Source organism: Polypterus senegalus, chromosome 8, assembly GCF_016835505.1.
Source record: "Polypterus senegalus isolate Bchr_013 chromosome 8, ASM1683550v1, whole genome shotgun sequence".
Classification (NCBI taxonomy): Eukaryota; Metazoa; Chordata; class Cladistia; order Polypteriformes; family Polypteridae; genus Polypterus; species Polypterus senegalus.
Window position 1 is genome coordinate 72,230,299 of NC_053161.1, and position 14,957 is coordinate 72,245,255.

General features: G+C 36.0%; 1 protein-coding gene across 1 annotated transcript in view; it reads right to left on the bottom strand.

Annotated features, from left to right (window-relative positions):
• Window positions 1-362: 362 nt before the first annotated feature.
• Window positions 363-14,957, bottom strand: part of lta4h (leukotriene A4 hydrolase) — a 62,933-nt gene continuing 48,338 nt past the window's right edge. The window contains exons 14-19 of the mRNA XM_039761264.1: window positions 12,893-12,963; window positions 12,569-12,623; window positions 10,390-10,485; window positions 6,040-6,122; window positions 1,457-1,561; window positions 363-855 (exon numbers count right to left, since the gene is read on the bottom strand). Coding sequence (XP_039617198.1) covers window positions 717-855; window positions 1,457-1,561; window positions 6,040-6,122; window positions 10,390-10,485; window positions 12,569-12,623; window positions 12,893-12,963 — 549 coding nt within the window. The 3' untranslated portion in view covers window positions 363-716. The remainder of the gene's footprint in view (window positions 856-1,456; window positions 1,562-6,039; window positions 6,123-10,389; window positions 10,486-12,568; window positions 12,624-12,892; window positions 12,964-14,957) is intronic.

The following is a 14,957-nucleotide window of genomic DNA, read 5'->3' on the forward strand; positions in this document are numbered from 1 at the left end:
TTGTTTTCATTTTGAAAAGAACTGCAAATTGCCATGTAACATCAGTTTTGCATACGTCTGTCCATTCATCCATCCATCCATTTTGTTCACCTGTAAGGCACAAGGCTGTAACAACACATTACTCTTTGAAACAAATCAGTAGTATTATTCCAGGGTGACCTTCAGGTTTCATTTGTGCATTTTTTAACACACCATGTACTGGGCAGGCAGCAGCTATTTCATAAGGCAGCCATGAACATGAGAGGTAATCTGGAATCATCTGTCTTCTCCTATGTTGCAGAAAATTTCAAGCTGGGCAATAAAAATTGTTTATTTTATAAAAACTTGACGTTTGTGAAAAAGACGCAATAATAGGCATTTTGTTACCAAAGTGTTAGCAGTCACAATTTATTTGAATATGAGATAATATTGATTTGAAAGTTGTTCTAACAATTCATGTGGTTCTGTATAAAAGGCAAAAAAAATTAATTATGGTAAGTTTTTGTTTTGATAGGCCATTTTACATACTGTATGTTATCTAAAAAATCAGCTGCATTAAAAGCTTTGAAACTACACTTACAAATAAAAAAAATCCATTAAAAAGTAATGCTTAATTTTTACTGCCTTCATTCTTATTTAGCCATTTCAACATTACAAAAAACAGAAAAGCTGCACATTTTTAAAAGGAAATTTCTGTATTGCAAGCAGCGCCAGAAGCACAAAGATACATGAAATTATTACAGATGTGTGCTTGCTGTAGAATTCACTTTGAGATCCTTGGCTACCAGCATGGCAGTGACTGGATGCATGCTGGCTCTACATTTGATGAAGGTGTTCGTGGTCTGCTCACGGTACTTTTCAAAGTTATACAATTCTCTGAAATACCAAAAGGAAAAAAAAGGTTAGAGCTTTTAAGAATTTGTCTCTACTCTATAATGTACATTGTGCTCCGTACAATGTCCAAGAACTTTACTAGACCCCCAATTTAATTAACAGCACTGGAACATTACTTTGAATTTCATTCTTCAACTTCCAAAAAGTAACCAAAAGTAACAGAAACCACAGGCTCATACCGGAAGAGATCAAGCAGTAAAACTGACTGGTGTCTTCATGATTATAACTAATATCTGCCTTTTTTGATTTAGACTCAGTATACTTTATTCATTTTATAAAAGATGTTAAGTCAAAAAAGTAGCTCTCGTAGTACGTAGTACTAGGGTGTTGTACCGTGTTAGCCATTATGAATGTAGTGAGAAGTCAAGCAAACTGACACCTTTTATTGGCTAACTAAAAGCTTTCAAGGCAACTCAGGCTCCTTCCTAAGGCAAGATGTATGCAGCAAAGAGAGTTCTTACCACACTTCCTCTGTTACAGATATAAAAAGGTACTTCCTCAAATGTCTATAGCAACAGCCAGCCACATGCACAGCAGCCCAACAGCACAAGTCTAATTTGGCCATAGGGTGACGTAGGATTACCTGAACAGTGGACGGGTAAACTTCATCCTTCCTTGCTCAGTTGCCATTTGGAAAGCCAGAGGGACAGCATCTTCCCATTTGGCACGAATGCAAACACGAAGCCACCTGTAGGAATTGCACAAGGATGTCAGCAACTAGCAGGAAAGTGGTTCAAAATTTTGAAAGAATTGCAATTATTTTGATATATTTTTTTTCTTTCCCACATTCAATGTAATATAATGCATTACATCAAATCACCCTTTTTTATCTTTGGATATGTTTGTGCCTGAGAGAACAAATAGGAATAAGTGAATAAGAACGTAGTGGAAGCAAAAGGCAAAAGATCTTTGAAAAAAATATTAAGATTGGAAGGATCTAAACATTTATTAAAATTAAATAAGAATTAAGACAATTTGGATCTTGTTACCAAAAAAACATTCTCTTTGACAGAATTTAAACTATTAATTACTACTGTTGTTCAGTGACTTTAAATTACTTCGTATTTAAATTACACAATTTGTATTCCTGCAGCCTACCCCAGTTAAAATGCAAAAGGAGAATCTGTGGAGCAGAGTCGCCTATATGCTTAGTCCACTGAAAAAATGAAACTATTGGAAGCTAGTTACATTTACAGGTGTCAGTGCAGTGCAGTGATGTTGAGGGCTGATACCATGTGGAGACTGCACATTGGCCCCATAGCCATGTAGGGTTTCTCTTGGGTTTCCTGATGGATACCATTACCAGTGTGCACAAAGTTTTGTACTGCCCAAAGAGAGATCTCATTTAAGACTGCAGGTAGAGTGTTTTCTTAGCTACTAATCTGAATAACAATTTTAATTGTATCATTGGATTACAGATTTTGTTCAAGAGTACGTAATTTTTTCTTATTGTGGATCATGTTTAGCCATGTTGAATTTCCATCTAAACTCTTTTCTGAGAATTATGCAGGATCAAAACGGGTGTAGTCTGGCTGCCAAACAATTAGCGAGGCGTGTTCCTTACTTTCACCCTTCCTAAATATTTTTTTAAACTCCAAAACACCCTTATTTGTGAGATCTGCAGTTGCAAAATTTTGCATTCATTTCACGAAACTGTATACATTAGGTAACTCAGCTGTTTCACTCGCCAGTGCCTATTATTTTGTGATGTTATATTATACATGACCAGTGGAGCAAAATTTGAGCTGCTGGACAATTACAATGGCAGTCGGCTCTATGTTGGTCAAACACAAAGAAAGGAATTTCACTGCGCAATATACATGTGGTAACTCTTAAATTAATGCATGACAAATACATTTTTGATCAAAGCCAAACCTTACATTTTTGGAAAAGCAAACACTATCATACATCTACATATTGTTACCATGTGCAATAAAATGGAGCCATAATGATGAGCCAAATGCAATTTTTTTAGCTCATGCCAAATCGCTGTTCAGAACGTGGTAGAAATAGAACAACTGAAGATGGTTTTAGTAACTTTTATTGTTTCTTGATTATAGACATTTATTCAAGTCCATTTTAAGATTAGGCACTTTTTCGGTTTTGATGCCAGTACAGTGTCACGATTTGCAGCAATTTTAAACATTAATGAATTCCGCTACCTTTGCCGCCTTCTGTAATAATAAAAAGAACTGCAGCGAGGTCTGTAAACGCCAATCCCTAAAGCCCTCCTACTGAAGATGTTTTCTGTGGTACACGGATTCAATTACTCTACAAACTATCCAGTTTATTAATGTGGGGTTAAACATCTATTCGTGAAACCTAACTAAACCAGGAAAGGCAAAGAAGTACTGCAGCCAATCTGCAAAGAATTACAGTAACTTTGTAATCTAATCATAGAATAATGGAACAATTTATTAACTTACAAGAGCACAGAAACTGATGGTTATCAGAGAAGTAGTGTAGATGGAGGATTGAACACTAGCATTTAAGCCAGCAATGAGAAAATGGTCAACATTTAAAAAGCACAAACATCTGCTCTCTAAACTTAACCCATTATACAAATTTACTTGGGTAACACCAGGTACTGGGTCTATTTATTATTATTTTACATTGATTGCATTCCCTTTTTACAGTATTATACTGTACATTGTGGGGTCTCTCTTCTTTATTACTCTGTGAGAAAACAATGAGTGCTGCCTGGAGAAACACTGATAAGGTATCTTTTTCTCACATTTGGGGAAGAAGGTCCTAAGTAGAAACAAAACTAGTTTACTGTACCAAAACAATATTATCTTAAAGTTACAAGTTACTACACCCTGGAATTTAAGACCTTGCAAATGCTGAATCCTAGCAACAATGGAGCACAACAGCTGCTGACCTGTTCAACTCTGGGACCTTGGAGGGTGAAAGGTTATGAAGATCTGCAATTAAAAACTTATGCACCCTACAACACTATCTGATAAAGACAATAGTTAGATCACTTCTAGCAACTTTTGGTTGGAGGTCTCCCATGAAAGTTTAATGGAGGATTCATATACTGAAAGATTCTTTAATATAAGGCAAGACTAAAATTATTTGCGTCATATGATTGATTTGTGTTATTGTTGTAGTTATTTTGTCAACATTGTGGTTTTAAAGTGGCGTTTCAAAGTGCATTTCCCAATTTTAAACCTGGTTACACCAGTAGACCCAATACTCCTTGTTAGACACAAATTTAATTTTAGTTTTCATTTCAGTTTAAAAATTACAGGTCAGTTAAAATTAAAAAATGAATTGTGTGCTTTTTTTAGAAAAGGAATTGCAGAAACATGCAAACATGTCTGTAAAAGACTCACTGAGTCCCTTTTTCTCCAGCCTTGCAGAGAGTTATGTTGTGAACCATTTATAAAATGTTTCCAACTCGTTTTGTAGATGTGTCCATCTTTTCAAGGAGCAGGCTATTTACTTTGGCAGCACTAGGAATGTAAACTTCAGATAAAGTACTACTGTACACAGTACATTATGAAGGTGGAAAATTCACACACCACCCTAGATATTCATTAGATAGCTATGCCAGTGCACATTCTCTTTTTCTTGTGTTAATCGACTAAGGTGACCAGACAGTAGCTCTTTTCACAGATAAAGCTAAAGTTATTTGACCAATGTAGCCTGTTGTTTTACTTTGTTTGGTAGGTTTGTCTTTTTTCATCAAGACAGTTGTCAGTCCCATTACAGACGTCTTTATGAAAGCAAGAGTTTTTAAATTCATCAAGTTCCACTAACCATACTGCTGTGACATTGATTACGTACTTGCTCTAATTATTTTCATTGTTATATTTGAAGTATTCCAAGCCAGTACAATTGTACAACCAATTTAACTATTTAATGAATGGGGGGGATACAGTCAGCAGCATTGTTCCTCTAAGGACCAGGTTTGCGTGAACACAAATTTCAGTTACATTCAATACTATTTATTTTGCAATATAATTATCTATTCATATTTAACAATCTGAAATTTGCATGAATTACAATATATAACATACAGTACTTTGAAATATATTTATTGAAGTTTTTGATGAATGGCTTATTTAATTATATTGAATGCTGCACATGACTGGAAGTAAAAAAATCATTCAAACTTAATTTAAAATGGCAACAAATCACAATTCTTTATTTCCAGCACAGTTAAAAAGTCAAAATGTGAGTCAAATAGTATTTTACATTGGTAAATTTATGATCAAATGCACCTAATCTACCACAGCTTTAAAAACTTCTCAAAAATTAAAAAAATAAAAAGAAATTGAGAAAAACAAAAAACATGTTGCTCCACCAACCAAAAGTTTTTAGCAATCTTCAAACAAAAACTAACAATGGGCAGCAAGAATAAGTATATGTTAAGGCTTGCCATAAACTGAGTACAATAAGGGGGGCTGAGGTGTCACAATCTACAGAGTATACTTTGCATAGCAGGGTGTATTTGTATTCACAACTTTTATAGAAAATGGCTTTTCCTGCCATTCTGTCTTCAGGACAGTCATACTATGCATAACATTGTGACCAAAAACAACTTAATTTTGGAATATTCTAATTGTTACATGTTTTGTGTACTTGATGGGGGACTTAATTTATCCAAAACTGCCATCACTGGGAAAGTCATAGATTTCTTGCTGTTAGATCAGAACCTACGAAGTTATTCTTCAAATGTGGATTACTGGGCATATGACAAATTAATTGGGTCATTTTGATGTAAGTTTTAAAAGGACTTCCCTGTGGGTTTTAGACTAGCAGCAATTGCTTTATTTAAGAAACAGTGGGAACAGAGTTTGGTTTCCATGCACTTTAATTTTTTCCCCAGTTAGCCTAAGAATTCTGTTTTAAATTCAGTTTAGTTTTCATTTTTCAGTCAGCTTTTAGTTTTGTTAGTGTTACATTTAACAAATGCATTTTAGTCATTTTAGTTACAGTTTGCTTAATAACCTTAGAGAAAGCTTTTTAGGTGAATTGTACAGAAAGAAAACAAATTCTAAATGACAAAAACAAAAAAAAAAATCTAAACAATTCCACAAACTAACCAGTCAATAGAATAAACAACTTACACACTGAAAGAAACAACAGCTTTTTAAAGTTATTCAGTAATCAAAGCTTTAAATCTGTTTTTGGAAAACAACGTAGCTGTGGACTTGCCTGAATCGTATCTCTGAATTTTTGACTGCATTCAAGTCATACACTTCCTGCATTCGCTTCAAATGTGACAGTGGAATTGGATTCTAAAAGAAAAAGAAAAACCAAGAGTTAAAATGTAAACTACAATCTGCGTTACCTTCTTATGCCACATAAAGCTTCTCTTACAGGTTTAAATTGTTTTGATAGTAGCCAGTATGAAGTAGTTTAAAAATTCTGACTTTTCAGTGTACAGATTAAGAGAAAACTGTAATGTGAACACTCCCTTCTGTATAATTTTCTATTTTATTCAGTTCTTATTAGAATACTGTATAAATGAACAATTTAAATATATGGACAATGAAAACTGCACATTTTCTTTCTGCTTAACTAGAAGTCTTACAATCATTTGCTAGCTACAGTCTGCAGGGTTTTTTCTCCATCCCAATCATTATAACGTATCTATCATGGCCAGCATCATTCCACAATTTTACTTGGTAGGTAAAATTACATTGCAACTCTGATTATAGTTAGTAAGCTTGTGAATTCCGCAAAGGGCACTAAAAGAGGGCAATTACAGGTAGTGAGTAGGTCACAAATACTTGAGGGGAAAAATAGTTCACTGTATAAAAGTGCAAAGTGGTATGTTATTTATAAATACAAGGTGGAAAAACACAATGTTACAGAAAAGGAGGTTTAGGGCAATATGTAGAAGCAATTAAATATGCAAATAAAATTTTAGGTTATTTTGTAAAAACTGTAAAATATTAATCAAGAGACATTATTCTTGGACTATGGAATGCCCTAGTGCAACTGCACCTGGATTGCTGTGTGCAATTCTAGTCGTCACACTACATAAAACCCAGAGCAGTGCAGAAGAGAGCAACCAAGTGGATCATCAGGACTAAAGGGCATATCCTGCTACAAGAGGATAACAAAGTTAAACCTGTTTAATCTTGAGCAGAGAAGGCTATATGGGGCCTAACTGATGAAATGAATCAGAAGAATTCTTTTAATAAATTGTGATTCGTGGACTCAAGGCCACTGGTGGAAATTATTGGGAGGGAGTTTAACATGGAAGCTAGAAAGCATTTCTTTACTGTAGGATTTGTAGGAATGAGGAACAAACTACTGGGTCATGTACAGGGAGCAAAAAACTTATTAAAAAAAAAAAAATAATAATAATAAAATCAACCCGATGATTGTTTGAGTTGTTTATTTCTTTATATGTATTTTGTAATAAATTAACAGGAGAAATAACAGATATTGCACAATACAGTTTATTGTTCGATAAAAGTTCATTTTTATATACATTCTTGGACTCAGACTCACAATTCACACTTTTAAAACAATTATTTTTCCCCACTTCCTTATTAAATAAATATCTTTTCTGGTATTAAAATATTTCTTTTTATAATGTCTAGCTTCCCTTACCATACCATAACATTTTTTAAGCCTGCCGAATCCTGAACAGTGTTGCTGGGGACCAGAGGCTATCCCAACAAGCATAGGGTACACAGCAGGAACAAAAACTGGACAGGGTTCCATTCCATCCCTAGATGAACTTACACACACCACACACACATACACTGAGGTCAACTGAATGATCCAACTAAGCTGCAGATCTTTGAACTATGGAAACTAGAGGACCTGGGATGTCAACCCTGGTCTCCTTAGTGGAAGGCAGTAGTTCTACCACCGTGCCACATTGTGTCTAGCTTCCTTTATGTTTTTTTCTATTTTTATAAAACATCTTGAATGTTTGTAACATCTTGAATGAATTTTCTATGTGTTCGTTAATTCAGTTCTAAACTGTGTACTTTCTAAGTTTAATTTTGATTTTGTTTCATACAGTATGCTCTCTGTTCTTTTTATATTTTATGTGACTATTATTTTTTGTATGTACTTTTTGACCTTGATTAAATTTAGTATATACAGTGCATCCGGAAAGTATTCACAGCACATCGCTTTTTTCACATTTTGTTATGTTACAGCCTTATTCCAAAATGGATTAAATTCATTTTTTTCCTCAGAATTCTACACACAACACCCCATAATGACAACGTGAAAAAAGTTTACTTGAGGTTTTTGCAAATTTATTAAAAACTAGCAAAATACCAGCCAGCGAGAAGTAGTGTGTTAAAGAAGTAATGAAAAAGAAAAGGAAACATTTTGAAAATAACACACCTATCAACATTATATATACACACACATAGTCACATAGTGAGTCAGTCATATTAGTATTGATAAACTGAGAAATCACATGTACATAAGTATTCACAGCCTTTGCTCAATACTTTGTCGATGCACCTTTGGCAGCAATTACAGCCTCAAGTCTTTTTGAGTATGATGCCACAAGCTTGGCACACCTATCCTTGGCCAATTTTGCCCATTCCTCTTTGCAGCACCTCTCAAGCTCCATCAGGTTGGATGGGAAGCGTCGGTGCACAGCCATTTTAAGATCTCTCCAAAGATGTTCAATCGGATTCAAGTCTGGGCTCTGGCTGGGCCTCTTCAGGACATTCACAGAGTTGTCCTGAAGCCACTCCTTCAATATCTTGGCTGTGTGCTTAGGGTCATTGTCCTGCTGAAAGATGAACTGTCGCCCGAGTCCGAGGTCAAGAATGCTCTGGAGCAGGTTTTCATCCAGGATGTCTCTGTACATTGCTGCAGTCATCTTTCCCTTTATCCTGACTAGTCTCCCAGTTCCTGCCGCTGAAAAACATCCCCATAGCATGATGCTGCCACCAACATGCTTCACTGTAGGGATGGTGCCAGGTTTCCTCCAAACATGACGCCTGGCATTCACACCAAAGACTTTAATCTTTGTCTCATCGTACCAGAGAATTTTGTTTCTCATGGTCTGAGAGTCCTTCAGGTACCTTTTGACAAACTCCAGGCGGGCTGCCATGTGCTTTTTACTAAGGAGTGGCTTCCATCTGGCCACTCTACGATACAGGCCTGATTGGTGGATTGCTGCAGAGATGGTTGTCCTTCTGAAAGGTTCTCCTCTCTCCACAGAGGACCTCTGGAGCTCTGACAGTGTGACCATCAGGTTCTTGATCACCTCCCTGACTAAGGCCCTTCTCTCCCGATCGCTCAGTTTAGATGGCCGGCCAGCTCTAGGAAGAGCCCTGGTGGTTTTGAACTTCTTCCACTTACGGATGATGGAGGCCACTGTGCTCATTGGGACCTTCAAAGCAGCAGAAATTTTTCTGTAACCTTCCCCAGATTTGTGCCTCGAGACAATCCTGTCTCGGAGGCCTACAGACAATTCCTTTGACTTCATGCTTGGTTTGTGCTCTGACATGAACTGTCAACTGTGGGACCTTATATAGACAGGTGTGTGCCTTTCCAAATCATGTCCAATCAACTGAAATTTACCACAGGTAGACTCCAATTAAACATCTCAAGGATGATCAGGGGAAACAGGATGCACCTGAGCTCAATTTTGAGCTTCATGGCAAAGACTGCGAATACTTATGTACATGTGCTTTCTCAGTTTTTTTTTTTTAATAAATTTGCACTGTATGTTGTCTCAATACACATGTGTTAATTATTCCCAGATATTTTTTGCATTTTTCACTTGTACTTACCTTAAAAAGTTTGTTCTACATTACTTCTTCAACTGATTTAGTTTTTTGTGTAATTTTCAAAAACGGTACCTGGTTTGGATATGGAGGCAACTTAGCTATTACCTAACCAAATAAGTTTGATGAACTAAACATCCTCCCATTGTCTGTCAAATTATTGTTTTTATATTGTTTGTTTTTTTTTTTTTTAATATAAATGCTTCAGGTATGGACCTTGCACAAATGTTCTTGTTCTCTCTTAACACCATGCACTTCACTGTTGGCTCTTTCATTGCCCAGCTTTTCCAGTTACTCTTTGTATTCCCAAACACTTGACTTGAACTCTTTGTAAGAACTCTTCAGCTGAAGTTATAGAGTAGGCTCCATCTCACTAATTCAACCTAATTTACTTAAACTAAATGGCATGTCATAAGTTCCAGCCAGGAACAAAAAAGCACCAGCTGGCACAAAAACAACCAGAAGGAAAACGCATGGATACAAAAATGAATTTATTACAATGCGTATCTCCTCACCAAAATGCTAGTATTAATTAAAAGGTAGAAGGGATTGTGTAATTTTTGAATATTTTATATTGATTAAGTTGGACAAAATATTAAAAAAAAAACAAATCATACTTGTAAGGCAATGTCAGATGAACAATGTCTTTATTTTCAATTATAACTTTCTTAAAATCCATCTCTGTGGTAAAATACCAACTTAAAAACAAAACAAAAAAGATTTTAAACACCACACAAATACTGTATATTGCATTTTAAAACCAGCAATAAATGATGTTACTTACCTCCTGCAGTAACAGAGCAAGAAATTCTATCTTCTGATGAGAAGACATTTTCTCCATATCAGCAGGACTAAATGAGCATAGGTCACTTTCTTTAGCCTTAAGATAAAAACAAAATAATAATGACTCTACTTAATTCCTGTTGGGTTAACACTGTTGCCTCTCAGGTCCAGGTTCCTAAATCTGAATCTCAGCCTGGGCACAAAAAGTCTGGATTGTCTGAAGTGCCATCATATGTATGGGTTTTTCTCTCATATCCAAAAATGTAGGAGTACAATCAATTTGCAGCTCTAAACTGGACTGGTTCATGTGTGTGTGAGAATACTTTTACTACAAGAACACACATTCCAAGAGCTCCCACATTTAATACAATTTATTCTTTGAAGTCAGTCGGCTTTACAAATGTAAATATAAAGTTGTAACAGATAAAAAGTATACTACATGTGCATGTCTTTTTAAAAGTGCAAAACTGTAAATATGTACATACAGTTCTGTTGTACGATTAAGTTTTGTTAAAATTGTTTACCTTTGTTTTCTTCCACTCATCAAGCAACACTCAATATTCCAGAAAGACACAGCAAAAACAGGATATTCTGCTCCAGAGTACTTTGAACCTCAAAATGAGCTGAAGGGTCACTTTCCGACAGGACAATAATACGAAGCACAAGGTTAAGACAAAGCAGGACTGGCTAAGGACAAGTCTGTGAATGTCCTTGAATTGTTAGGACCTGAACATCTCTGAAGAGATCTGAAAATATTTCTCCATTAATGGTCTCCATCTAACCTGAAAGAGGATAGGCAGAGAAGAATAGCAGAAGTCTCCTGGCTGTAATGGCTGCCAAAGGTGCTTCAAGTACTGAGTAAAGGTTCTGAATGTTTGTGTCAATGTGATATTTTAGATTTCTTGTTTTAGTAAATTTGAAAAAATATTTTAAATCCTGTTTTTTGCTTTATTTTTCTGGGGTATTGAATGTTGTTTGATGATGGGAAAAATGAATTTAAATGATTTTGGAAGAAGGCTGCATCATAAAAAAAAAATGTTAAAAAAAGTGAAGGGGTCTGAATGCTTTTGATTGCACTGTAAAATCGATTGGGCTTACAGAATACATTTGGCAAAACAACAACATAATTCATGTAAGGAAAATAATTTTTAAAAAGACACGTCTAGTTGAAAGCCAACACTACTAGCCGCATTTCAATTAATGACCTAAAATGGAAATGGAAACACGCGAATTTGGAAAAAAACTCTCAAAATACACCTGAGGTATTTTGTGTGCCTTGTAATAGTGCTGCGAAAAATGCTGTGCCTCTTCCCCCTCAAGTAAAGTGATGTATTGCCTAATTAGTTTGGAGCAATATGGCCTGACACACCTCATATATAAACCTGTGAATGGTGGTTCTGCTCACGCCAAAACTCTAGGCAACAACTCTGTATGTACTCTGCACATGTAGCCAGTTTATAAAGTATGATCACTATATGCTTCTCGGTCAGGACTGACTCCCTTGTGTATGCTATGGCAGGGGACACAAGAAGGCCTATTGTGCATCACAATTCCATGAATGTTGAGCTGTTTATCCTCAGTAAAATCTCTGTGGAAAATTTCAAAGAAATCTCATACGTGGCCACTGCTAAGTATAGGGAGTTAGCCTTACCTTTATTCTCTCACTCTTGTGACCTCCGATTAAAAACAAACATGGAGATTGTAGATGCAATTGAAATAACAGAACCGACATCCATTATACTGGATGCCGTTTTTCATTTCAGGTGATAAAACAAACTTTATTCACATAAAATCACTCATTGGAAACATTTGTGTTTTCTCAACTTTTCAGAGGTGTCACTTCTATTGTGTGCATTACTGCAATGGAAAAATTGCTATTGAGAGATACAAATTGTTCCTTGCTGCTTAGACCATCTAAAATGAACTTGATTATCATTTTCCTCCAAAGAAAATCAACTCTCTTTTTGAACACCAAGGCCTGCATGTCCACACATTACTTTCATCAGTTTTCCTTCACCATTATATTTGAAATGAAAGACTGATCTTCACATAAGCAGATAAAAACTAACATTTTTTTTAAATTACAGTCAACATACTAATTAAAGTCATTTTGAATTCTAGGTTAAGGGTGGAGGTAGCAGGAGGTTTTGAAACTTAAAATGGGACAATTCTAAACTTACCTTAATCCACCTCTGGCAAAGGTCAATGCAAGCATCAGCCAGTGTGGTGTCATACCTGCAATAAACAGATTATATTTCTGTTAACAGTGTACAGGGCACTAATTCAATCTTCATATATAAATATTTGTCTAAAAAGTAGGTACACATGGTACAACCTCCGGGGAAAAATAGGGAGATTTTCTGTTTTTTTATGAAAGGTCATTTTTATTAAATAATAAAATGATCAATTGTTTTGGTTGTTGTGGGAATACAAAACTGTTATCCGTATCTATTTAAAGATATAAATTCTAAAGAACAATTAAAAAAAAAAAAAAACTTGCTTACTGTGGTTTTACTGGTGGCATGCCGGGAGTGTGCATCCATCCATTCCAGTCCACTTTATTAAGAATGTCAACCTAAAAACATAAGCCCAAAACTCATAAACCAATTCAGAGAATAATCTATAAAACAGTTAACATTTCAGATCAAACTAATGTCTTTTAGTCATCATTCAGCCATGCAGATGATCCAGATATATAATGCTTGAATTCTCGTTATATCTATACTAATAAAAGGCAAAGCCCTCACTGACTCACTGACTGACTGACTCACTCACTGACTCATCACTAATTCTCCAACTTCCCATGTAGGTAGAAGGCTGAAATTTGGCAGGCTCATTTCTTAAAGCTTACTTACAAAAGTTAAGCAGGTTTCATTTCGAAATTCTACACATAACGGTCATAACGGTCGACAACATCCGCCATGTTAAACTTTTTTATTTATGGCCCCATCTTCACGAAATTTGGTAGGCGGCTTCCCTGCATTAACCAAAACCGATGTACGTACTTATTTCAGTGGTCTGACGCCAATGTCGGCCGCCATATTGAACTTTCCAACATAACTAATTCTCCAACTTCCCGTGTAGGTAGAAGGCTGAAATTTGGCAGGCTCATTCCTTACAGCTTACTTACAAAAGTTAAACAGGTTCAATTTCGGAATTCTATGCGTAACGGTCATAACGGTTGACAACGTCCGCCATGTTAAAACTTTCTTATCTATGGCCCCATTTTCACGAAATTTGGTAGGCGGCTTCCCTGCACTAACTGAAACTGACTTACTTATTTTTTTCTTTGGTGTGACGCCACTGTCGGCTGCCATATTCAATGGCCTTTGTTACCTATGGGCCCATCTTCAAGAAATTTGGGTCCCCCATTCCCCAAGCCTCCCACATTGTTGGCTGCCTGCCTATATAAGGCCGTCCGTCTTGCTTCATTCCATTCCCTCGCCATGGTATTCACGCCTCCCTGCTGATAACTGCAGACTTTTCATTTAACCCACAGCTTCTCCGCTGTTTTATTGTTTGTTTATTACAATTATAGTTATTGTGTAGGTATTTTAGACTTAGTTTACATTGTTCAGGTACCCATTTCCTTTATCGTTCCAACCGTACCCCAATTAACATGTCTATCGAGGTGATCACCATCGATCAAAGAACTGTCACTTACCGAGTGGTTTCCATGCCCGGAGATGGCACCTACCTTTTTCATTCTCTTTGTTACATATTGCACGGCCATATCAGGCTCAATCTTGATATCCGGAGGAACATTGTGTCTTATGTATTGAATGACTGGGACAGGTTCAAAGTGTGGACTGATGACGGTACAGAAGATAATTATACTACACAGGAGCACTATAAGAGTGAAATGCTTAAGATTTTCACCTATGCTTCTGCATGTGAGCTGATGGCTGCCGCTGAATTGTTCGGTTCTCACTTTTAAGTGTACCGAAATGGCCAAATATTTTACACCTTTGGACAACCGCTAATGCCTCTTAAACATCTTAGATTCACAGGTGATGATTTGAGTAGTGGACACTTTGATGTTTATGAATGTTTAAACTCTCAAAAGCTGGATGCGAAGTTATCGATGAAACCGGTTTGTATGCTTACAACGTAATTGAAACAAACCATGAAACTCAAACCGATTATGACAGCAGCACAACTGTATGTTGCATGCTCAAGAGTAAGCTCAGCGCACAGCTTGGTCATATTACAACCAGAGGGCCGAACTTACAATGTGGCATACAAAGAGATCCTTAACAAATAATTATTGGTATATTTTCCCTCAGTTTAAAAAGGTTTACTTTTCTTCTTAATAAAAATTTTAAGGCAGTACTTACTTGTTAGTACTTACTAAAACCTGATATAATTCTAAGTACAACAAATAGAAAATCCTACATGTTACAACTTGAAATTTTCTGACTGTACTAATTAGTTAAACCTTAGATTGTTTTCTTAATATGTAATATTTTAGCTGCAGATTTAGCCCTCAAAAATAATATGCTAAATTTACAGTATGCCTGTGTGGAGTCTGCATGGTCTGCCTGTGTCTGTATGGGCTGTTCTCCAGGT